Raw genomic sequence first — 21,786 nt, 5'->3', positions numbered from 1 at the left:
ATAAGCAACCAAACATACCAGCAGTGGCAGCTGGTGAATGAAAATTTGGGGGGGGAGACAGACAAAACCAAGATCCCCCCCCCCCACGGCAGGACAGCCGGCAATCAAATCTACCATCCCTTCACGGGACGGACGGCTTGCCCAGCCGTACAGCCAGCATCTTTCCTTACCTGTTCCTTCCGAGTGGCTGTGAGTCTCCTCCGGCCATACGACTCATCCCTCTTCCTGGCCAATGGCCAGTAAAAATCGCTTCTCTTTTCAGCCAATCAGGAAAGGGGGGGGGGGGGGGGTCTCCCGACCCGCTTCCTGATTGGAAAGAAAATCAGTGAGATAATAGCGAATATTCATTCACTATTGTCATACAACTGGGTGGGCTCAGGGTGCAGTGCTCTGCGCCCCGAGCCCACCCTTTTTTGAAGCCTATTAGAGCCTCTGGCTCTAATCACATGCTTCCAAAAAAAAAAAAAAAAATTCCCTATTGGAATCCATGCTTTCAGCGCCCTGCATGTAGATTAGGGTGCCGGATGCATTGGCTGGGGCACCCCTGCGCCCCCACTGCATACAAGACTAGATTCTAATGTAGGAAAAAATCTCAGTAACACACAACGCTAAGGCACAGATGATAGACATTATGTACTATACATCTTCCCGTCTGTGTTCAGTCTTAGTAATATTAAAGCACCAAGGGGAAGGAAAAAAAAAAACCTATTTCAACACAGCAGGGACACAGATTTAAGCTGAATGTGGTCTGATGTAATTTCCCAGTATTAGAACAAACATGTGCATTCCTTAAAAAGGGAACTGGGGATGCACGATGACATGTGCAGGGTTAATGTTACACAAATCTACTCACCTGTAAATTGACACATTCTCAATTAGTTGGTTTGTGATACTGTCGTAAAGTATTATTCCTCTAGGAGTAACTTTTAGAAGAACCTTCTGTAGCTTCTTACCGCTTGCTTTGGCCTAAATTAAAGTACAAATTTGAATTTACTAGTATATAAAACACTATGCAGTTCATACAAGTGCAAAGCAATTTCCAGGTTAGTTTTTAGTGCAAACCTTTTAAGTAGCGGTTCAGCTGTGATCTAGATACGGTTCTGTTGCAAATTGGCAAGTCAGATACATGAATTTTAGGAGCAGGTGGCTGCTGGCATCCTCAATAGCTGGTTAAGGCTGCATTCACATGTCAGCGTTTGGATCGCGGGCAGAACCGCCGCGGTTCCGCCCGCGATCCGGAGATTATTGCAAATCGCGGGACGCCTAGCGTTGCCCGTTGATTTGCAATAGCCCCCCAAACGGCGAGCGATGTTGCCGCGATTTCCGCCTGCCGAATCGCAGCAACATCGCGCAAACAAAATCGTGGGACGCAATACGCTCCAAAGTACAAGAGCTTCTTTGGAGCGTATTGCGTCCCGCGATTGTTTGCGCGATGTTGCCGCGATTCGGCAGGCGGAAATCGCGGCAACATCGCTCGGCGTTTGGGGGGCTATTGCAAATCAAGGGGCAACGCTAGGCGTCCCGCGATTTGCAATAAATCTCCGGATCGCGGGCGGAACCGCGGCGGTTCTGCCCGCGATCCATACGCTCACATGGGAACGGAGCCTAAGGAGCAGGCCTGCATGGGGGTCCACTTCAATACATAGACACTTCAGGTCTGTATGGATTAAGGGGAACTCACATTCCACACAAAAAAGCACCCCACCAAATACATCCCACCTTACTGGACTCAATTGACTGAATGCACCGCATATATGCAAACAGCTACAATAGAAACTAAAGTACATGTCATGCGGATCAGATGCAGTTCAAAATGCATCCAATTGGCATATATGTGAACCTGACAAATCAAAATCTTCCCCTATACAAAACAAAATGTTCTGGCTATAATGTAACCCTTTAAAGCGTAAAAGTTACACAGGCATACCAGCACCCCAGTACATTAAAAGTAGTAGTAAAACTGAAGGTTTATTTTAACCTACAGGTAAGCCTAAGTAAAAGCTTACAGAAATATCTAAAAATTTGCCGTTGGGAGATAATCCACGAGCAGCAGCCGTGCCTTCAGGGCCCTGTGCCGTAAACAGCAACTCCCACATGCATGCATGGGAGGGACCTTGTCGCAGCTTGGCCAGTCAGTATACAAAGCCCACGAACGAACCCGGAAGCTCCTGCAGAGGTGACACATTCCACTGGAGGGCTTAGTTCCAAGTTAAGTTTTTCATGATGCACCGCATGAATGGCACATTATGCCTTTGTTAGTCTTTTGTAAACTTTACTACAAAAAAAATAAATTTAAAAAAAGATTATACATTATCCTTTTTAGTATTAACTGTAGGCCATGTACAGCCTTTCCAAACCCCATCTCAAATCTTCTAGGTAGGCTCCATCCTGCCTATATAACAAGGTTTACTTCCCTAAATTTTTTTTTTTTTTTTTTTTTTTTTTTTACTGAAATGTCCAAAATTATATTTAATTTAACTGTATGCAGCACAACAGAACATTGCAATAATTTTGCGTATGTGTTCTAATGCATTGTTGTGCTTTTTTCAACACACTTCTATGATGTTAATAGGGAACACCTTGCATCTATTAGAAAAAGTTTAAACCTTCAAAGACGACCGACTTTTTCCCCCGCTGACATACATAATTTCCAAGTCCTGAGCTACTAGCCAGGCCTTAAGAGTTACTCACCACCAGTTGCCCCACCCCAACCTTACCCTGCCCCGCCTATTGTTCCACCCCTAAACACGCCCTCTTAAATTCTCTCAATAAATTACACTGTTAAATGTATGCAGAATTAGGTTACAAAAATAAATATTAACATTAATATAAAGTGTAGTTCATTGAATTGACTGATAAATAAATAAGGATATAATACGATTGGCTACTATAGGCACTTTACATATCATTACTGCCTGGTTAAGTAAATATGCGCTACATACAGAGTGCAGGATTGAGAGGTGCGCTACACTAGGTGACTGGGCGGGAGTGACCCCTTTCTGGGTTGCACTGACCCCATCCTTAAAGGCTCCACTCACACCTGCGTGTTTTATAAACGCATGCAAAATTGGGTATTTTTGCATGCATTTATAAAAAACATGCCAAAACCCATGTTTGCTGCGCCATTTGTTGTTATGGCATCCCAACCTGACGTATTTTTCTGTGTGCAAAAATGTGAAAGCACTGCTGTAAAATGAGGGGTATGAAAAAAAAAAAAAAAAAAAAAAAATGCAGAAAAAGCTCAATGAGCTACTTTGCCTTACATAGCTCATAAAATGAATGGGCTGCCCTATGCATGTTGTGCATAAAACGCTAGGTGTAAATGGGGCCTAATAGCAACCATTCAGAAGCCAGTACAGTTGATATGGCTACTGCAATGAGTGACTAGGCCCAACTGTCTGTACCTCCTCACACTACAGATACTAGAACCTGAACACTCAGTGCAGTATTCCTAGTAACCAAACAGCCTGTCTTACATTGGCGGGATCTGTGTCTCAGTGATCCGAGTTCCGATAGGCTGTTCCGGGTGGATGCACTGTGCGCCACTTTTTTTGAATAAGGTAGGTGGGTAGGTAGGAGTGCGAGTCAGTAAGTTAGCAGCCTGCGCAAACTTTACATACTCTGACTTCTCTTTCTGATGGTCTCCCCGACCTCTCAGTTCACACTTCTACCCAGTAGGCTGTCTCCCCGACCTCTCAGTTCAAACTTCTACCCAGTAGGCTGTTACCTGAAGTCTCTCTCGCTGCCGAGTCTTCTTCCTCCTCGCTGCCCTGGGAATCGCATCTTCTCTGCCGCCTCAAGTCCGGAATGTCAGTGAGAAGAGAATCCACGGGGCTGTGCTGGAAACTACACTTCCCGCATGCAGCACGGCTCAGAGTCCTCTATAGAGATGACTGGGGGAGGCGGCTCGTGCGGCTTGTCTAAAGCTGACCAGACCCACCCCCCACCCTAGCCGAGCCACCACCACCTGAGCCAAGCTGGAACACTCGCCCTCAAATTCCTCTTGCCAAATGAGAGCAGAAATTTTGAGGGATAGAGGGAAGGAAAAAAAAAAAAAAAAAAAAAAAAAAAAAAAAAAAACAGCAATTGTGTGTTGGCAACTCTGCACATGCTAAGTTTTCAGTGAATTTTCATTCTGAGCATTTCCTCCCCATCACATCTGAGCAGCTCATGTGACTATAGAGTCACATGTGGGCATATACAGTGGTAAGTGACAACCCACTCCCTCTATGCCCACTGACCAGCTGAACTCAATGCATGTGGGGTATTACATGTAAATTAATGGAGGCTTCACCTCCCTGTTATTCTAAGACACAGGCTGGAGGAGTGTGAAAGCTGGTGACTGGCAGAAATCCACACAGCAGGTTATTGCCCAAAAAGGGAAAAAAGATTTGATTTACAAAATTATATTTATATATACACACACACACACACACACACACACACACACACACTAGTTGGACAATTGTTTCTCTGTATTCAAATTAGGTTTTTGTACATGTGACCAGCAGCAGAGGACTAGAAGCTCCCCTGCTCGTTTCCCCTCACAGACCGTGTGGGAAAGAGCTAGGTCATGTGACAGCTGTATCAATTAAGGGGGGGGGGAATGTATTTTTTGGCTCTGCCTGCCTATCAGAGGAGCAGCAGGTAAATTCTATATTGCACCCTGCTTAACAAGGAGCAGGATCTGTGAGTTAGGTCTGCTCAGTGCGCGATTCATATGGTCTGAGGGAGTGTCCCCACTGTGCCCAATGAGGAGGCACATTGGAGGAAACCTGGCCAATGAGGACACAGGCTTTGTTACAGCCCCAGGGATTGGCAGACTGCAAGCTCGGTGCATTGTGGGGTGTAGTATATAAAGCCAGGGGCACATGTGCTCAAGGTCTTTGTTTGGAAGCAGAGTCCCGGAAGGAGGGTGGCGGCTGCCTCCTTTTCTAAGTAGCTGGTGCATGGTCACGGGCAGTTGGCCTGGTGAGCCAGAAGTGTGGAACTGAACCTAGAGGTCCAGGAGAAGCTTACAGGAGTTGAGGCATTGCGAGAACATGAAAAGCAGTATTGCGAGTACAAAGGAGCCTGCCTAAGGGCCTGCCCAGGAAGGGGGCCACTCCTGAGTAGTGTAGTCAGTGGACAGGCGTCAGCTGGAGGAAAGGAAAGCGGGTGCTAGGTGTGTGCCCTAAAGAGAAATACCTAAAGGAACATTTATCTCAGATTCATCTTGTGGCAGGATGAAGCTGCGGCCCTGCCGCATTCTCAATAAGATGTCCTCAGCATTGTGAATAGTTAGATTGTTGGGAGTATCCCACTCATCCCTTCTCCCATCCCAATATAAGATAAAACCACAACAACCCCTAGACTGTTTGACTGAGCCAAGAAAGTGCTAAGATTTCTGCAAGCAGTTGCTATGGGTAACCCAGGGGAATGCACAAGTGTGTAAAACCAGCAACCCTGAAGGGGGCAGTGCTACGCATGTATATATTTTTTAATAATTACAATGCCATCATCCACATACAGAAATAGAAGGGACAATGTAAATTTAACAGTAGGTTTAGTATCACTTTAAGGGATCGGGGGGGGGGGGGGGGGGAATAGGTTGTCACCCACTGGAGCAAACCGGATCATGCTTTCTTACCGAGATGCCCAGCTAATAGTTTTAAAAAAAAAAAAAGCCTAATCAGATGGACACCTTAACGACCACAACATGCAGGGGTATACAATGTAATTTTGACAAACACTCATAGGTTGAACTGGTGTCTTTTCAAACTCACCAACTATATACTAGGTATAAACATGTATACATTGAAAAAAAATGTAGATATTTGTTCTATTGGTTAAGCTAGACTGACTGGTTTTCTTTTTCAAGCAGACTAATCATGTACCCTAAAAGAACAAGTTATTATGTTATTTTCTGATCAATGGCAATCAGCATGTTGTGAATGACCCCTAAAATCCCCATCATGTGCAACCAAAGTTTTTCTATCTGACATGTAAACCAAAGCATCTGTCAGCAAACCAAGCAAGTCAACTTTGGATTACTAAACAGCTGTGGCTGGAATATCTTGCAAGGGCTGCTAGAGAACTGAAGTATAAGGGAAGTTTGGAGTTGAAATTTTGACATTTGGAAATCCTACACTTACTGTTGCTACAATCCTCTTCACCGCAGCTGCAGATAATTCTTCCCCTTTTGGTTGTTCTACCAAGGTCATGCCCAAATACTTTATGTGAAATAACATTCCTTCCAACAACGTTTCTCTGGTATCGGTCCAATTTTCTGGAAGCTCTAGAATAAAAAAAAAAAAAAAAAAAATACAAAAAAAGTTAACAGTTTCACTGTGCAAGCACAGGAGTTCCTGTCCCCATTTTACACAAACTACATTGCTTGGCTCCCGCAGTCTGAATGCTGAAAGTGTGATCTCTACAACCGTTTCAGTTGTGGGGAGATGGCTTATACAGTGGACCTGGAAAGTATTCACAGCGCTTTGCCACAGGATTCCGTTAGTCTTCCCAAAATGGATTAAGTTTTCCTTCAAAAATTCTACAAATACCCCACAATGACAACCTGAAAAAGTGGTTTGGAAATTTTTGCAAATAAGTCACATGTGCATAAATATGTAAAGCCTTTTGCCAACTGATCAATTAGGGGAAAATGGGCCTTAGTCAGGGAGGTGACCAAGTACCAAGAACCCAATGGTCACTGACGGATCTTCAGCATTTTTGTGGAGAGAGGAGAACCTTCCAGAAGAACCATCATCTATGCAGCACTCCACCAATCAGGCCTGTATGGTAAAGTGGCCAGACGAAAGCAACTCGGGGGGGGGGGTAGAACACAACAGCCCGCTTGGAGTTTGTCTGGAGGAAAAAAAAAAAAAAAAAAAAAAAAAAAAAAAGGTACTGCTCATTACCTGGCCAATACTATCTCTACAGTGAAGCATGGTGGTGGCAGCATCATGCTGCTTCAGAGCACTTTTGACTTCACACTGGGGCGAAAAGTTAATCTTTCAAAACAGGACAATGACACCAAGCACACAGCAAAGATAAAAAGGAATGGCTACAGGACAACTGAATTCCCTTGAGTGGCCCAGCCTTGAACATCTCTGGAGCGATCTGAAAATGGCTGTGCACTGACGCTAGTCCATCCAAGCTGATGGAGCTTTTGAGAGGCCCTGCAAAGAATAGGAGAAACTGACCAAAAATAGGTGTGCTTAGCTTGTAGCACCATACTCAAACTTGAGAAGGGGGGGGGGGGGGGAATAATTGCAAAGGTTACAAACTTTTCATGTCGTCATTATGCGGTATTGTTTGTAGAATTGAGGAAAATTGAAAGTGGAATTCCATAATAAAAAAAAAAAAAATACATAAAGTGTAGCTGCCGACTTTAACACACTCACCTGTCCACGATCCAGCCGTCCGAAGCCTTGGTTCTCTCCCTCGCCTCTGCCCGGGGTGCCAGCATCACTAGTGTGGGCACCCAGCTGTGACAGCTGGCAGCTTCATAGCTGGGCGCGAGTCATGCTGCCCATCCTGAATGGCCGGGCAATTTTCGGGGGGAGGAAGGAGAACCTGCCAAAACTGGGTACCCCCCCAAAACACACGTTTCTGACCCCATTTTTCATGAGCTGAACTCAAAGATCGAAACACCTTTTCTATGTACACAAAATGCCCATTTCTTAAATATGGTTCACAAGTCTGTTAGTGAGCACTTCTTTGCTGAGAGAATCCCATCCACCTCACAGGTGTGGCATAGCAAGATGCTGATTAGACAGCATGATTATTGCACAGGTGTGCCTTAGGCTCGCCATAATAAAAGGCCACTCTAAAATGTGCAGTTTTACTGTATTGGGGTCCAGAAACTGGTCAGTATCTGGTGTGACCACCATTTGCCTCACGCAGTGCAACACATCTCCTTCGCATAGAGTTAATCAGGTTGTTGATTGTGGAATGTTGGTCCACTCCTTTTCAATGGCTGTGCGAAGTTGCTGGATATTGGCAGGACCTGGAACACGCTGTCGTATACGCTGATCCAGAGCATCCCAAACATGCTCAATGGGTGACATGTTCGGTGAGAAGAACTGGGATGTTTTCAGCTTCCAGGAATTGTGTACAGATCCTTGTGTAGCACCCTACTAGGTAGGTGCTATAGAGTGAGTATAGTTGTGTCTGCCTATCAGAGGAGCAGCAGGCAAATTCTATATCGCTTTCTACTTAACAGAGAGCAGGATCTGAATCTACGAGTTAGGTCTGCTCATGGTGCTCAGTGCGATTCATCTGCTATAGGGGAGCGTTTCACATTGGTCCAATAGGGAGGCATAGTGGACAGTGGAAAAAACCTGGACCAATGGGTACACAGGCTTTGATACAGCCTGGTTGTCTCGGTGCATACTGGGGTGTGGTATAAAAGCCAGGAGCACATATGGTTGGAGGGGGTCTTTGGCTGGTGAGCAGAGTCCCAGAGGGAGGGTGACAGCTGTCGCCTCCTCTGCATTGGTGGTATGTGATCACAGGCAGTCGGCCTGGTGAACCAGAAGGAGCTGAACCCAGTGGTCCAGGAGAGCCGACTAGAGGGGGTTAAGACATCAGAGAACCTGGAAAACCGTATTGCGAGTACAGGGGATCATGTCTAGGAGCCTGACCGGAAGGGGGGCCACCCCGGAGTAGAGTAGTCAGAGGACTGGTGTCAGCTGGTGGAATGAAAGGGGGTGCTAGGCAAGTACCCTGAAGATAGTTGCTCAATCAAGTCTTATTACAGAGCCTTTACCTTAAATTCATCTAGTGGCAAGATGAATCTGCACCCTGGCTGTACCTTCAGATACGAGTTCTCAACTGAATAGTTCAATTTTGGAGTATCCCACTCTATCCTGTCTCCCATTCCTATTTATAAACAAAATAAAACCACCCCTAGACTATTCATTGACTGAGCCGGAAAGTAAAGTGTTAAGTTTCTGCATGCAGTTGCTAATGGTAACCCAGAAGGACCCAAAAAAAATGAAAAAAAATCAGCAGTCCATTGGGCAGTGCTACATTTGGGGGCATCCGGGATTACTGCAACGGTTGCTAATAGCAACAGCTGGAAAATCTTGCAAAATAAAGTTATTTTTCAAGAAATGTGCTGGAGTGTCAGCGAAGGAGTGTGATGTCTGCTCTACAGGGACTATGGAGAGTCGGATGGAAGGTCAAGGGTCGTGTCGGGGGTGATGTCTGGACATGCACAAAGAAAAGTGTTGACTGTGCAATCCATGACAGCGGACAGTTTTCCAGAGCAGTGTGGCAAGTTATGTCTGCTCATGCGCTGTAAAGAAGAAGAAAAAAAAAAAGTTGGCAGTGCAATGTGACAATTTTCCAAAGCCGCAAGGGAGATCAGTTGGCTTGGCGAGATGGAAGTGCAACTGAGGCCCAGGTGCAGACAGTAATGGCGGATGCAGGAACATGATCTGCTGTACAGTGATCTTAGTGCTGGCTGAGCAGAGTTGGCACAGCAGTGAAGAGGTTACTGTACCGTGCGCTGATGAGATCTACCTAGCAGGAGGAGCCACCGCCGGAGAGCAGGAGGAGCCACCGCCGGAGAGCCAGCTAATCTAGAGTTGTGGGTGGAGTCACCACCCACGAATGGCCAATCCGGAATGAGAAAGGAAGACAATATATTACTTCCACTATCAGGTGTAGCTGAGAGGCAGACACGTGTGGAGGAGCAAGATGGCAGGTGCCAGAGTGAGCCGGAACGCAGAGGCTATCCCACATGCTGGTTGAGATCTTGCAGAGCAGACTGGGATGCCGATGTCAACCCTGTGGGATACAGGAGTGCAACTTGTGCCTGCTGGGAGACTGGTGTTGTGTACTGGAGCTGGCATGGAACATCTGGGCCTGGTATGTAATCAGCTTCCGAATGTCACCATGCAGATGCAAGTGTGGAGCCCATGTGGGCACTGCGGCAATTTGTTGCTGCAAACAGAGGCACGATTGCCAGCCCAGGAGACTGAATGATGTGGGAGAGTGGAGTCACCCAAGCTCTGCTGGCTTCTGAATCAGGAATCCCTGTGGGCAGAGGCAGAGTAGTGCCAAGGGTGCTGCTGGGGCCAGGACCAGTGATGCTTGCCTGCACTACAGTGTGCCAAGTGAGGGAAACCCATACTAAAGAAGCAATGTGCATGCAGGCAGTTGAGGGCTGAGGAGCGGCCACCTGATGCACTAAAACCCACAGCAGCAGACACCAGTGCCACCATAAAAAAGTGGCAAAGGGGAAGTCGATGGCCTTCGGTGGGGAAGACAGAGTGTGAGCAGTGAGGAAGAAGCCAGAGCCATTGATGTGGGTCACCCAAGTTTATACACTGGTCTGGATCCCTGGAGGAGGGGGGATTGATGAGTGGGCTTCTGAGGAAGAGACAGTGGAATTACGGGATTGAAGGAAAGTCTAGTCCAACCAGTTCACTGGTTGGAAGAAACTTAAGGAGTCTCTGGTACGTATGCAAAGAACTTGGGGTTCTTGTGAGGCCTACACCACAAGGGTCATAGATCTGTGCCCACCCCTACACCAGAGCTCGGGACCAGGATACTGCTCATGTCCATCTAATATAGCGAGAGGAAACCAGAGGAAACCAGATACTCCCCACCTTGGAGAGGTGATCGGCAGAAACTTCCCTGGTTCTCAAGTTTTAACGGCTGATACAGCGGAAGGTGGCCTTGGAATATGGCTACGATTATCTCTACGCTCCCAGAGAAGCGATTGAGGTAGAAGCCAAGAGAGGCTTGGTGTGACACGGCTGTGTGGGACTTTATATCCCGAAACCCTACCGCAACCAGTCAAAGCCTGAAGTGTGGAAGACCTTCCAGTCTGTTAAAGCAAATTGGAGTTTGGGACAGGCTGTCTACATAGAACACGTAGAGGTCCATAGCCCAAATAGATCTGGCCAGGCCTGGTCTGTCCATAGTAAGGACTCAGGAAGGGGGCCACCCCGAAATGGAGAAGTCAGAGGACGGGTGTCAGCTGGTGGAATGAAAGAGGGCGCTAGGTGAGTACCCTGAAGATCGTTACGTTAAGCCTTCATTACAGAGACTTTACTTAAAATTCTAGTGGCAAAGTGAATCTGCAGCCTGGCTGTACCTTCAGATAGAGTCCTCAACTGTAAATAGTTAGTTTTGGAGTATTCCACTATCCCTTCTCCATTTATAATAAAACCACCAACACCCCTAGACTGTTCATTGACTGAGCCGAAAAGTAAAGTGTTAAGTTTCTGCATGCAGTTGCTAACGGTAACCCAGAGGGACCCAAAAATTTGAATTCTGCCATTCTCAAGGGGGGCAGTGCTACATTTGCAACATGGGGCCGTGCATTATGCTGCAACATGAGGTGATGGTCGTGGATGAATGGCACAACAATGGGCCTCAGGATCTTGTCACGGTATCTCTGCATTCAAAATGCACCTGTGTGCGTTGTCCATAACATACACCTGCCCATACCATAACTCCACCACGGGCCACTCGATCCACAACGTTGACATCAGCAAACCGCTCCCCCACCCAACGCCATACACCCTGTACGGTGATGGCAAACTGCAGTATGGTTGAGACCCCGATGAGGACAAGCTTCAGAGACTGTTTGACAGTTTGTGCAAAAATTCTTTAGTTATGCAAACCGATTGTTGCAGCAGCTGTCCGGATGGCTGGTCTCAGACGATCTTGGGAGGTGAAGATGCTGGATGTTGAGTTCCTGGGCTGGTGTAGTTACACGAGGTCTGCGGTTGTGAGGCCAGTTGGATGTACTGCCAAATTCTCTGAAACGCCTTTGGAGACTGCTTATGGTAGAGAAATGAACACATTCAATCCACGAGCAACAGATCTGGTGGACATTCATGCAGTCAGCATGCCAATTGCACGCTCCCTCAAAACTTGCGACATCTGTGGCATTGTGCTGTGTGATAAAACTGCACATTAGAGTGGTCTTATTCTGGGCAGCCTAAGGCACACCTGTGCAATAATCAGCATCTTGATCTGCCAAACCTGTGAGGTGGATGGGTCCTCGGCAAAGGAGAAGTGCTCACTAACCCAGTGTGTCTCAACTCCAGTCCTCAGGGCACACCAACAGGCCAGGTTTGCAAGAAAACTGAAATACATCACAGGTGATATCATTTGCTGCTCAGTGATTGCAGTATTCTAGTCTGCATCTCCCCAAGGTAATACTTAAAATCTGGCCTGTTATGCCTCGTTTCCACTGAGTGGTTCAGGTCGGTACAGTTTGGAAGGGTTAGAATGGTCCGGTCTATTCAGGTGAGCGTTTCCACTGCAAGTCGGGCCACCAGGGACCATGCGGGGTTTAAACCAAATGAGGTGTTTGTTTTGCTCTCATTTGTGAGCATTGATTGTTTCCTGTCCACCAGTCAGTGGAATCTATCGTGTGATGCCAGTAGCTCCGCCCTAACCATACCATTTCCTATGGCCCTACATCTGAAGCAGGACCAGGAATGGTGCGGTTTGGTTCGGTTGCATGGGCCACTTTCATAATGGAAACACTCAAATTAGCGTACCGAACCGACCCGCTCAGTGGAAACGAGGCATTAGTGTGCTCTGAGGACCGGAGTTGAGAAACACTAATTTAGACAGATTTGTGAATATGAGAGAAATCACCTTGTGTAAAAAAAAAAAAAAAAAAAAAAAAAAAAGAAGTGTTGCGTTTATTTTGCTCAGTGTATCACACACACACACACACACACACACACACACACACACACACAAAGTGTGTACACCCCTCACATTTTTGTAAATATTTAAATATATCTTTTCATGTGACAACACTGAAGAAATTACACTTGCTATAAAGTAGTGCGTGTACACCTTGTATAACGGTGTAAATTTGCTGTCCCCTAAAACAGCCATTACTGGCTAAACCGCTGGCAACAAAAGTGAGTACACCCCTAAGTGAACATGTCCAAATTGGGCCCAATTAGCCATTTTCCCTCCCCAGTGTCATGCAATTTGTTACGGTTACATGGTCTAAGGTGTGAAAAGGGAGCAGGTGTGTTAAATTTGGGGTTATCGCTCTGTCATACTGGAAGTTCAACATGGCACCTCCTGGCAAGGAAATCTGAGGATCAGAAGGAAAAAAAAAAAAATGTAATATATATATATATATATATATATATAAATAAATAGTTGCGCTACATAAAGATAGCCTAGGCGATAGAGTGACAAGACCCTGAAACTGAGCTGCAGCACAGTGGCCAAGATACAGCGGTTTAACCGCTTGCCGACCGCCGCAAGTACATATACTGCGGCGGTCAGCCCCATACAGACAAAGTGATGTATGGGTAAGTCACTTGCCTGCGAGCCAATAGGGGCGAGCGTGCAGCGGCGCGCTCCCGCTCACTGTGATCCCTGCGCGTGTGACCGGCGGACCCGATGTCCGCCGGTCACTCGCGATCGTCCGTTACAGAGGGAGAAAGGCAGGCGGCTAAACAGAGCCTGTCAGTCTCTCTTGTGTAAGTGCAGAGATCATACGGTCCTGCTATGCAGGATCATATATCTCTGTAGTTACAGGAACAGCCACATCCCATAACAGTTAGAAGCACGCCCCTAGGGACACACTTAACCCCGCCCCTAGGGACACACTTAACCCCTCCTTCTCCAAGTTAACCCCTTCCCTGCCAGTGTCATTTTTACAGTAACAGTGCATATGTATAGCACTGATTACTGTAGTAATGTCACTGGTACCCCCAAAAGTGTCAAAAATGTCAGTCAAGGGTCCGATCTGTCCGCTGCAATCCCGAAACAAAACAAAAATCGCACAGGTGATCAAATCACCAAAAGAAAGCTCTGTTTGTGGGGAAAAAGGACGTCAATTTCATTTGGGTACAGCGTCGCACGACTGCGCATTTGTCCGTTAAAGTCACGCAGTGTCGAATCACAAAATAGCCCCTGGTCAGGAAGGGAGTAAAATCTTCCGGGGCTTAAGTGGTTAACAAGACAGGTTCCACTCAGAACAGGCCTTGCCATGGTCGAGTGCACGTGCTCAGCATCATATCCAGGAGGTGGTCTTTGGGGAAAAAGATGTAGGGGTGTTGCCAGCATTGCTGCAGAGGTTAAAGGGGTGAGGTCAGCCTGTTTGTGCTCAAACCATACGCCGCACACTACATCAAATTCGTCTGCATGGCTGTTGTCCCAGAAGGAAGCCTCTTCCAAACATGATGCACACAGGAAAGCTCAGTTTGCTGAAGACAAGCAGATTAAGGATATGGATTACTGGAACCATGTCCTGTGGTCTGACTTGACCAGGATAAAACGTATTTGGTTCAAATGGTGTCAAGCGTGTGTGGCTGCAGCCAGGTGAGGAGTACAAGGACAACTGAGTCTTGCCTACAGTGAAGCATGGTGGCGGGAGTGTCATGGTCTGGGGAGCTACAGTTAATTGAAGGAATCATGAATGCCAACATGTACTGTGACATACTGAAGCAGAGCACGATCCCCTCCCTTCAGAGACTGGGCCGCAGGGCAGTATTCCAACATAATGACCCCAAACACCTCCAAGAAGACCACAGCCTTGTGAAACAGATAAAGGTGATGGGACTGGCCAAGCATGTCTCCAGACCTAAACCCTATTGAGCATCAATGAAGGTGGAGAAGCGCAAGGTCTAACATCACTAGCTCAGTGATATCATGGAGTGGAAGAGGACTCCAGTGGCAACCTGTGAGGCCCTGGTGAACTCCATGCTCAAGAGGGTTAAGGCTTCGTTCCCGGGTTTCGGCACAAAAAAAAAAAAAAAAAAAAAAAAAAGTTAAGGCAGTGCTGGAAAAGAATGGTGGCCACACAAAATATTGACACTTTGGGCCCAATTTGAACACGTTCACTCAGAGGTGTACTAACTTGTTACCAGTGGTTTAGACATTAATGGCTGTGTAGCGAGTTATTTTGAGGGGACAACACTCATACAAGCTGTACACTCGCTACTTTACATTGTAGCAAAGTAATTTCTTCATTGTCCCATGAAAAAAAAAAAAAAAAAAAAAAAAAAAAAAAAAAAAAGTTTTTTTTTTAGATGCTACAAACATTCACTAAACCAATCAGTATATGCTTATGGGGGGGGGCAGTTGCTCCCTGATGCGATTGTGATAATTGTGCAGATTGAGATTTGTCATTTCATCTAAACTTGGAAAATGCAGGATCAAACAAGGCCCCCTTCCTACTTGTACAACCTGAAAGTCACACGACTGCCATGTGACATGAAGCAATGCCTGTGTAATCTTGAGGTCTATGGACCAAAGTAGTGCAGGGACTACTTTGAAATTGTATAGATAAGAATGGTACTTACTGGAAATCATGGGGTGTCTGAATTTCCAATTAACATAAAGCAGTCATGTTTATTAGAGGCACCACTTTCAGCTGGACCTTGGTTAAAACAAAATCCTATTTTTAGCGAGCCAACATTTTAATTTACTCTGCAGTCGCTGCCTGAATAAATGTGGAGGATGTTTTATCCAGCCAAGATTATAACTACTGTTACAAAACATGCATAGCTGGAATTCCTAGCTTCACAGACCATTCCACAATGGTAGTAAAAACGTGACAGTTGGGGGGTTTTGGAAAAAAAAAAAAAAAAAAAAAAAAAAAAAAGCCAAATACAATAGCAAAAAAATACTTAGGGTCCTTTCACACAGGCTTTACAATCAGGTCTGCCTGCCAGTTTTTCCAGGCGGCGGACCTGATCAGACTCTCCATGCACCCCCATGGAGCTGCGGATGTCAGTGACATGTCCACTGACACCCGCCACTATCCATGAAATCCAGACAGATTGAGAACGATTTTTGACTTACTGTAAAATCCTTTTCTCTGAAATTGACAGATGCAGCTCCATATAATTCTTGACCATTGGGTTATGCTGATCCCTACAGGAATAGAACACTAGGCAGGAGAAAAAAAAAAAAAATTCAAGTTAGACTTACCGGTAACTTGTTTTCCAATAGTCTTTCAGGACAGCACCTTAGAGAGATGGCTCCTCCCTCTCCTCATCAGGAAACACCCCATCCACCAGATTTTAAAAAGGAGGCTTCTCCCACCATTCGTCAGTTTGTAGAAGAGTACCTCCGGCCCATGCTGGAACACAAACTGATATGGTTAATCACAGCAATACATTTTATACAATAGGGCGGGATCCTCCTGCTGTCCTGAAAGACTATTGGAAAACAAGTTACCGGTAAGTCTAACTTGAATTTTCCCTAAAACGTCTTTCAGGACAGCACCTTAGAGAGGATTAGAGACTTACTCAATTTAGGGAGGGACCACAGCTTGCAGGACCTTTCTGCCAAAAGCCTGATCTTCAGCTGCCAAAAGGTCCAACCTATAGTGTCTTGCAAATGTAAAGTAGCTTGACCACGTAGCCACTTTGCAGATTTGATCTGGAGTGGCACCAGCTTTCTCTGCCCATGTAGTGGCTAGCGCTCTAGTAGAGTGAGCTCTGATCCCCTGTGGGGGAGACAATTTCATTTGGGAGTAAGCCTCTGAAATAGCGGATCTGAGCCATCTGGCTATTGATACTTTTGATGCCTGGCGACCTTTTTTGTTGCCAGAGAAAAGAACAAAAAGAGTTTGATGATCTAAACTCTTTAGTAACCTCCAAGTAGTGTATAAGAACCCTTCTTACATCTAGGTAGTGAAAGCTTTCTTCCTTATCTCCTGATGGATTAGGACAGAAGGTAGGTAACACAATTTCTTGTGATCGGTTTCTCGTTGAAGCTACTTTTGGGAGAAACCCTGGATCCGTCTTGAGAATTATCCTATCTGGATATATGGGCAAGAAAGGTTCGATAGCTGATAAAGCATGTAATTCACTGATTCTTCTTGCTGATGTTATTGCCACCAAGAAGACCGTCTTGAGGGTAAGGTTTTTTAGTGTAACCGTTTCCAGTGGTTCAAAAGGTTCCTTTGTGAAGGCCTGAAGGACCACCGACAAGTCCCATTTAGGGAAGCTTCTGATAGGCACTGGTCTGGAGCGGGTAAGGGCCCTGAAGAATGACGATTAGAGATTCTGAAGAAGTGGGCCATTCCAAGAATACCCCCAGGGCTGTTACTTGTACCTTGAGGGTACTTACTGCCAAACCTTTTCCTGCGCCCTCCTGTAGCAACTCCAAAATTGAAACAATACTGTCCAATTTTTGATCTTTCGATTCACACCAGGTATTCTAGGTTTTCCAAACCTTTGCATATATATCCCTTGTGACTTTTTTCCTACTGGAAAGTAGAGTAGCAATTAATGCATCTGAAAATCCTTTCCTTTTCAGCAGTTGCTCCTCAGATACCAGGCGGTGAGCTTTAGCTTTTCCACTTCTGGATGATAGACTGGACCTTGACGAAGAGGGAGCTGAAAGGCAGGTTTGACTGATAGTTGGAAGGACAGTCGAAAACCAAACCCTTTTGGGCCAATAAGGAGTGATCAGGATCACCGAGGCTCTTTCCATTTGGGATTTTTCGCAATACCAATGGAATGAGCTGGAAGGGGGGGGGGGGGGGGAAGGCATACCCCAACCTGAACCTCCAGGGATGTGCCAGGGAATCTACTCCCAGAGAGTTGTCGTTTCTGTGGAGTGAGAAGTGGAAGTTTTGCGTTTTTTCGTTGCAAACAGATCCACCTCTGGCTTTCCCCAAGTCTTGGTTATCAACATAAAGACTTCTGGGTTCAAGCTCCATTCTGCTTCTCGGATCTTCTGCCTGCTTAAATAATCCGCCACACTGTTTAGTGTACCTTTTAGGTGGATTGCTGACAAGGAAAGTAACTGACTTTCCGCCCATTGCAGAATTTCCGTTGCCAACAGCTGTAGGGTTTTGCTTCTTGTGCCCCCTTGCTTGTTTAGATATGCCACTGTAGTGGCGTTGTCTGAAAGGACTTGAAAATGAGTCCCTGAAGATTTTGAGAGAAGGCAGCTAGGGCTAGGCCGACTGCCTTCAACTCCTTCCAATTTGAGGATTTCCTTGTCTCGGTGTGAGACCAAACCCCCTGTGCCAGGTTTTGGTTCCAGTGGGCTCCCCACCCCCATCTGCTGGCATCCGTTGTTAACCTCTGGTCTGCTGGGAAGGACCAGGCCAATCCCTGGGACAAGGTTATCGGATTTCTCCACCAAAGGGACCTCTTGACCTTGGTGGGGATCATTACCTTTAAGTCCAAAGTCTCTGGATTGTGATCCCAGATTCTGAGGAGGAAATATTGGAGTGGTCGAAAATGAAGCCTTGCCCATTGGACGGCTGGAATTGATGCAGTCAGGTTTCCAAGGACTGACATGATCTCTCTGATCGACCACCACTGATTTGTTTGTAGCCTTGCTACCAAATTTTGTATTTTGACCTGTTTGTCTTCTGGTAGGAAGATTCTTTGTTCCACCGAGCATATCTGAAACCCTAGGAACTGAACCCGTTGAGCCGGTGTGAGATTCGACTTCTTGATATTTACTATCCATCCCAGAGACTCTAGATGACCTCTTGCCTTGTGCAGGTCCTCTTGAAGTTTTTCCTTTGACGGGGCAAAGAAAAGCAGGTCGTCCAGGTAGGGCACCACAGAGATTCCCTGAAGGCGGAGGGGAGCTAAACACTCTGCCATAACCTTCGTAAAAATACGAGGGGAGGATGATAGCCCGAAAGGGAGTGCTTTGAATTGAATGAAGCATTTCCTTTCCCAGATTTACTGCCAACCTTAGGAATTTCTGTGAGCGAGGGGCAATAGGGATATGTAGGTAAGCATCCCTTAAGTTGATTGATGCCATGAAGCATCCTTTTGTTAACAGGGTTCTGACTGTAAGAATTGAGTCCATTTGAAACTTTTTGTACAGAACTGACCTGTTTAGTGGTTTCAGATTCAATATAAGACGAAAATCCCCCGATGGTTTCTTTATCAAAAATATGTGGGAATAAAATCCCTGATGTTCCTCCACTGGTACTGGACAGACAACTCCCTGTCGTCTCAGGTCCTTTAGCAGGTCCATCATAGCCAGGGCTTTTTCTGCATCTCTTGGGAGGCTTGTGACAAAGAACCTTTCGGGTGGCGTCTCTGCAAACTCTATGTTGTAGCCTTGTGACAGCATATCCAGAATGTATTGATTTTCTGTCATGGCTGCCCAATAGGGGAGGAATTCCCTCAATCTTCCTCCCACCGGCAATGCTTTGTCATTGTGTTTTGTTGGTTGACCCAGGAGGATGGAAGAGAACACCTTTCCCTTTGGGTTTTTGTGTCGACCAGTTTCTTTTCTCCTGGGGTCTGCCATTTTGCTGAGCTTTTTGAGGTCGAAAAAGCTTTTTTGCTGCCCGTTTCTTCTTCACAGGAAAATACTTCTTTTTGTCCGCTGTTCTATCTAGAACAGAGTCTAGCCCAGGCCCAAATAGTAGATCTCCTTGAAAAGGAAGTCCACACAGCTTATTTTTAGAAGCCGTATCCCCAGGCCATGTCTTTAACCAAAGAGCCCTTCTGGCTGAGTTGGATAAAGCTGCAGATCTTGCTGTCATCTTCACTGACTCTGCTGAAGCGTCAGCAATGAAGGCTATGGCCGTGGAGAAGGAATCTAAAATTTCCTGTTTAGGTGAATCTGCTGTGATGTGTGCTTTTAGCTGGCTAAGCCAGTATTCCAGATTCCTGGACACACAGGTTACTGCCATGGCAGGTTTCAGATTCCCCATGATGGTTTGCCAGAATCTCTCAAGTTGCTGGTCCATCTTCTTAACCATGGGATCCCTCAGGACTCCCATGTCTTCAAATGCTAGGTCTGTTGACCTAGAAACCTGGGAGAAGGCTGCATCAATCTTTGGCATCTTATTCCAGGGAGCTCCTGGGTCCTCATCAAAAGGAAATCGCCTTTTAAAGGCTTTAGGGAAGAAGGTTTTCTTTTCCGGATCAGTCCACTCATGTTTTATTGCATCTGAGATGGTCTGATGCACTGGAAAGATACGGCCCTTAGGCTCTTCCAAGCCTGCATACATTTTATCATGCAGGGACAGTTCCTTCTTATCCTCTTCTAGACCCAGGGTGATGTAAACTGCCCTCAGGAGACCATCTACTTGCTAAGGATAGTTTGTATTTAGTGGGCCTACTTTGTGCCCCTCCCTCTTCTTCCTCTGAATCCTCTTTGGAATGTGAGGGGGAATGATCTCCTTGGGTGAAAGGAACCCCTTCTGTCCCCACCGAAGGAACCAATTGTGAACCCTGAGAGGAAAGGGAGGCTGATGGCTGACTCAGGGCAGGATCCTGTAGGGATGACCGAAAGGATTGGATGGTAGCATCCAATTCCTTCCTCACAGATGCGACTAAGTCGCCACAAACTGCAGATGCTTCTTTTACTAGTGCATCAATACACCCCTGGCAAAGTGTCTTTTTCCAGCTTTCGGACAACTTTGCATGAAGGACACTTTCTCTTGAAAACAGTTTCAGAGCCTTTAGCCTGGAAGACATGAATGGGAAAACATACACATGCTTCTTAAGAGTCAGCCTGATTCTCAGGGCCACCAAGGTGCACAGGAAGACATTTTAAGGGAAGTCCCATGTGCCCTGACAGGCCCCCAGCCACTGGGGGGAAAGATAGAAGGGATGGAGAGACACCCCACAGTAAGATAGGCCATAATAAAGATACCCCTTACATGGGCCTTACTGGTGCCTGTGCCTGTCCCACTCGCTGATGAAGCTTCCATCGCTTGGCAGCGGTATCACCCCTGGCTTCGGTACCGGTTCCAGAGACCAAAGCGCACCTGCACTGGACCCGGAATAAGGCACCAGCTTGCTCCTCCCTTCTTCCTCTGCGTCCGGCAGAAATGACGCCATACGCCCCCTGCAGAACGCTGCCCTTTCCGGAACCTCACTTCCGGTCCGGACGAGCGTCACTCAATCCGGAGAAATGGCGGCAAATTTGAAAAAGGCGGCGGAAGTCTAAGAAAAATCGTTCCGCTCCTCCAAGATGCCTTCCCAGGGCTGTGCTCTGCGGGGTCCTGACTCAGCCTAGAGCACTGAAGAGGAAGAAGGAGCCCATGCACTGCAGTCGGTCGCGTGAATGGGAGAAGCAATCGTCTCCAAACAAGGGTAGGTGGACGTAGGAAGCCCGGTCTCAGGATAGCACCTTAAGAGCCCAGCTCCCCACAGAGGTGTTCCTCGGCCGGAGGAAACAAAAACTGACGAATGGTGGGAGAAGCCTCCTTTTAAAATCTGGTGGATGGGGTGTTTCCTGATGAGGAGAGGGAGGAGCCATCTCTCTAAGGTGCTGTCCTGAAAGACGTTTTAGGGAAAAAAGCTTTACCACACCCTGCAGGCATACACTGCTATAGGCTTCAGTTTAGTTGCAGTGTTTAAAGGAAAAACCCCAACCCACTCAAGATAGAGGGCGGGTGCTGCGTCTCGAACTTCAGAGAAACAGGATTTTACGGTATTTGCATGAGGGGGGGGGGGGGGGAGAGGAAAAAAAAACAGAAAAAAAAAAAAACACTTTAGCAAACCAGTGAACATGGAGCTCAACCAGGAACAACTGGTGCTCACCTGGAACAACCTCAAAGACTTAAGACTTTCAAACAGCAAAACCTTGCAGCCAAAAGAAGCATCCGAAGATGCCAACACATACTTTGTAGAATTTTGTGAACGTGTGCATAGACGACCAAATTGCTGCCGCCTTGCAAACTTGTATCACTGACGCGTGGTGGCGAAAAGCCCAAGAAGCACTCAGTGCCCTAGTAGAATGCGCATTCACAGGGAAAGGTGGAACCTGACCCTTCAACGAACAAGCCTGTACCACCGTCTGTCTGATCCATCTGGATATGTTCCCGGCAAATATAGACAATCCCCTAGGAAG

At 46.5% G+C, this 21,786-nt stretch overlaps 1 protein-coding gene across 1 annotated transcript in view; it reads right to left on the bottom strand.

The window, feature by feature from the left end:
* Positions 1–21,786, bottom strand: part of LDLRAP1 (low density lipoprotein receptor adaptor protein 1) — a 94,549-nt gene that overhangs the window by 46,894 nt on the left and 25,869 nt on the right. The window contains exons 2-3 of the mRNA XM_082246540.1: positions 6,135–6,277; positions 854–966 (exon numbers count right to left, since the gene is read on the bottom strand). Of these exons, the coding sequence (XP_082102666.1) occupies positions 854–966; positions 6,135–6,277 (256 nt within the window). The remainder of the gene's footprint in view (positions 1–853; positions 967–6,134; positions 6,278–21,786) is intronic.

This window comes from Pelophylax lessonae (genome assembly GCF_965119305.1).
Source record: "Pelophylax lessonae genome assembly, chromosome: 2".
Taxonomy (NCBI): domain Eukaryota; kingdom Metazoa; phylum Chordata; class Amphibia; order Anura; family Ranidae; genus Pelophylax; species Pelophylax lessonae.
This window is presented reverse-complemented; position numbering and strand designations above follow the sequence as displayed.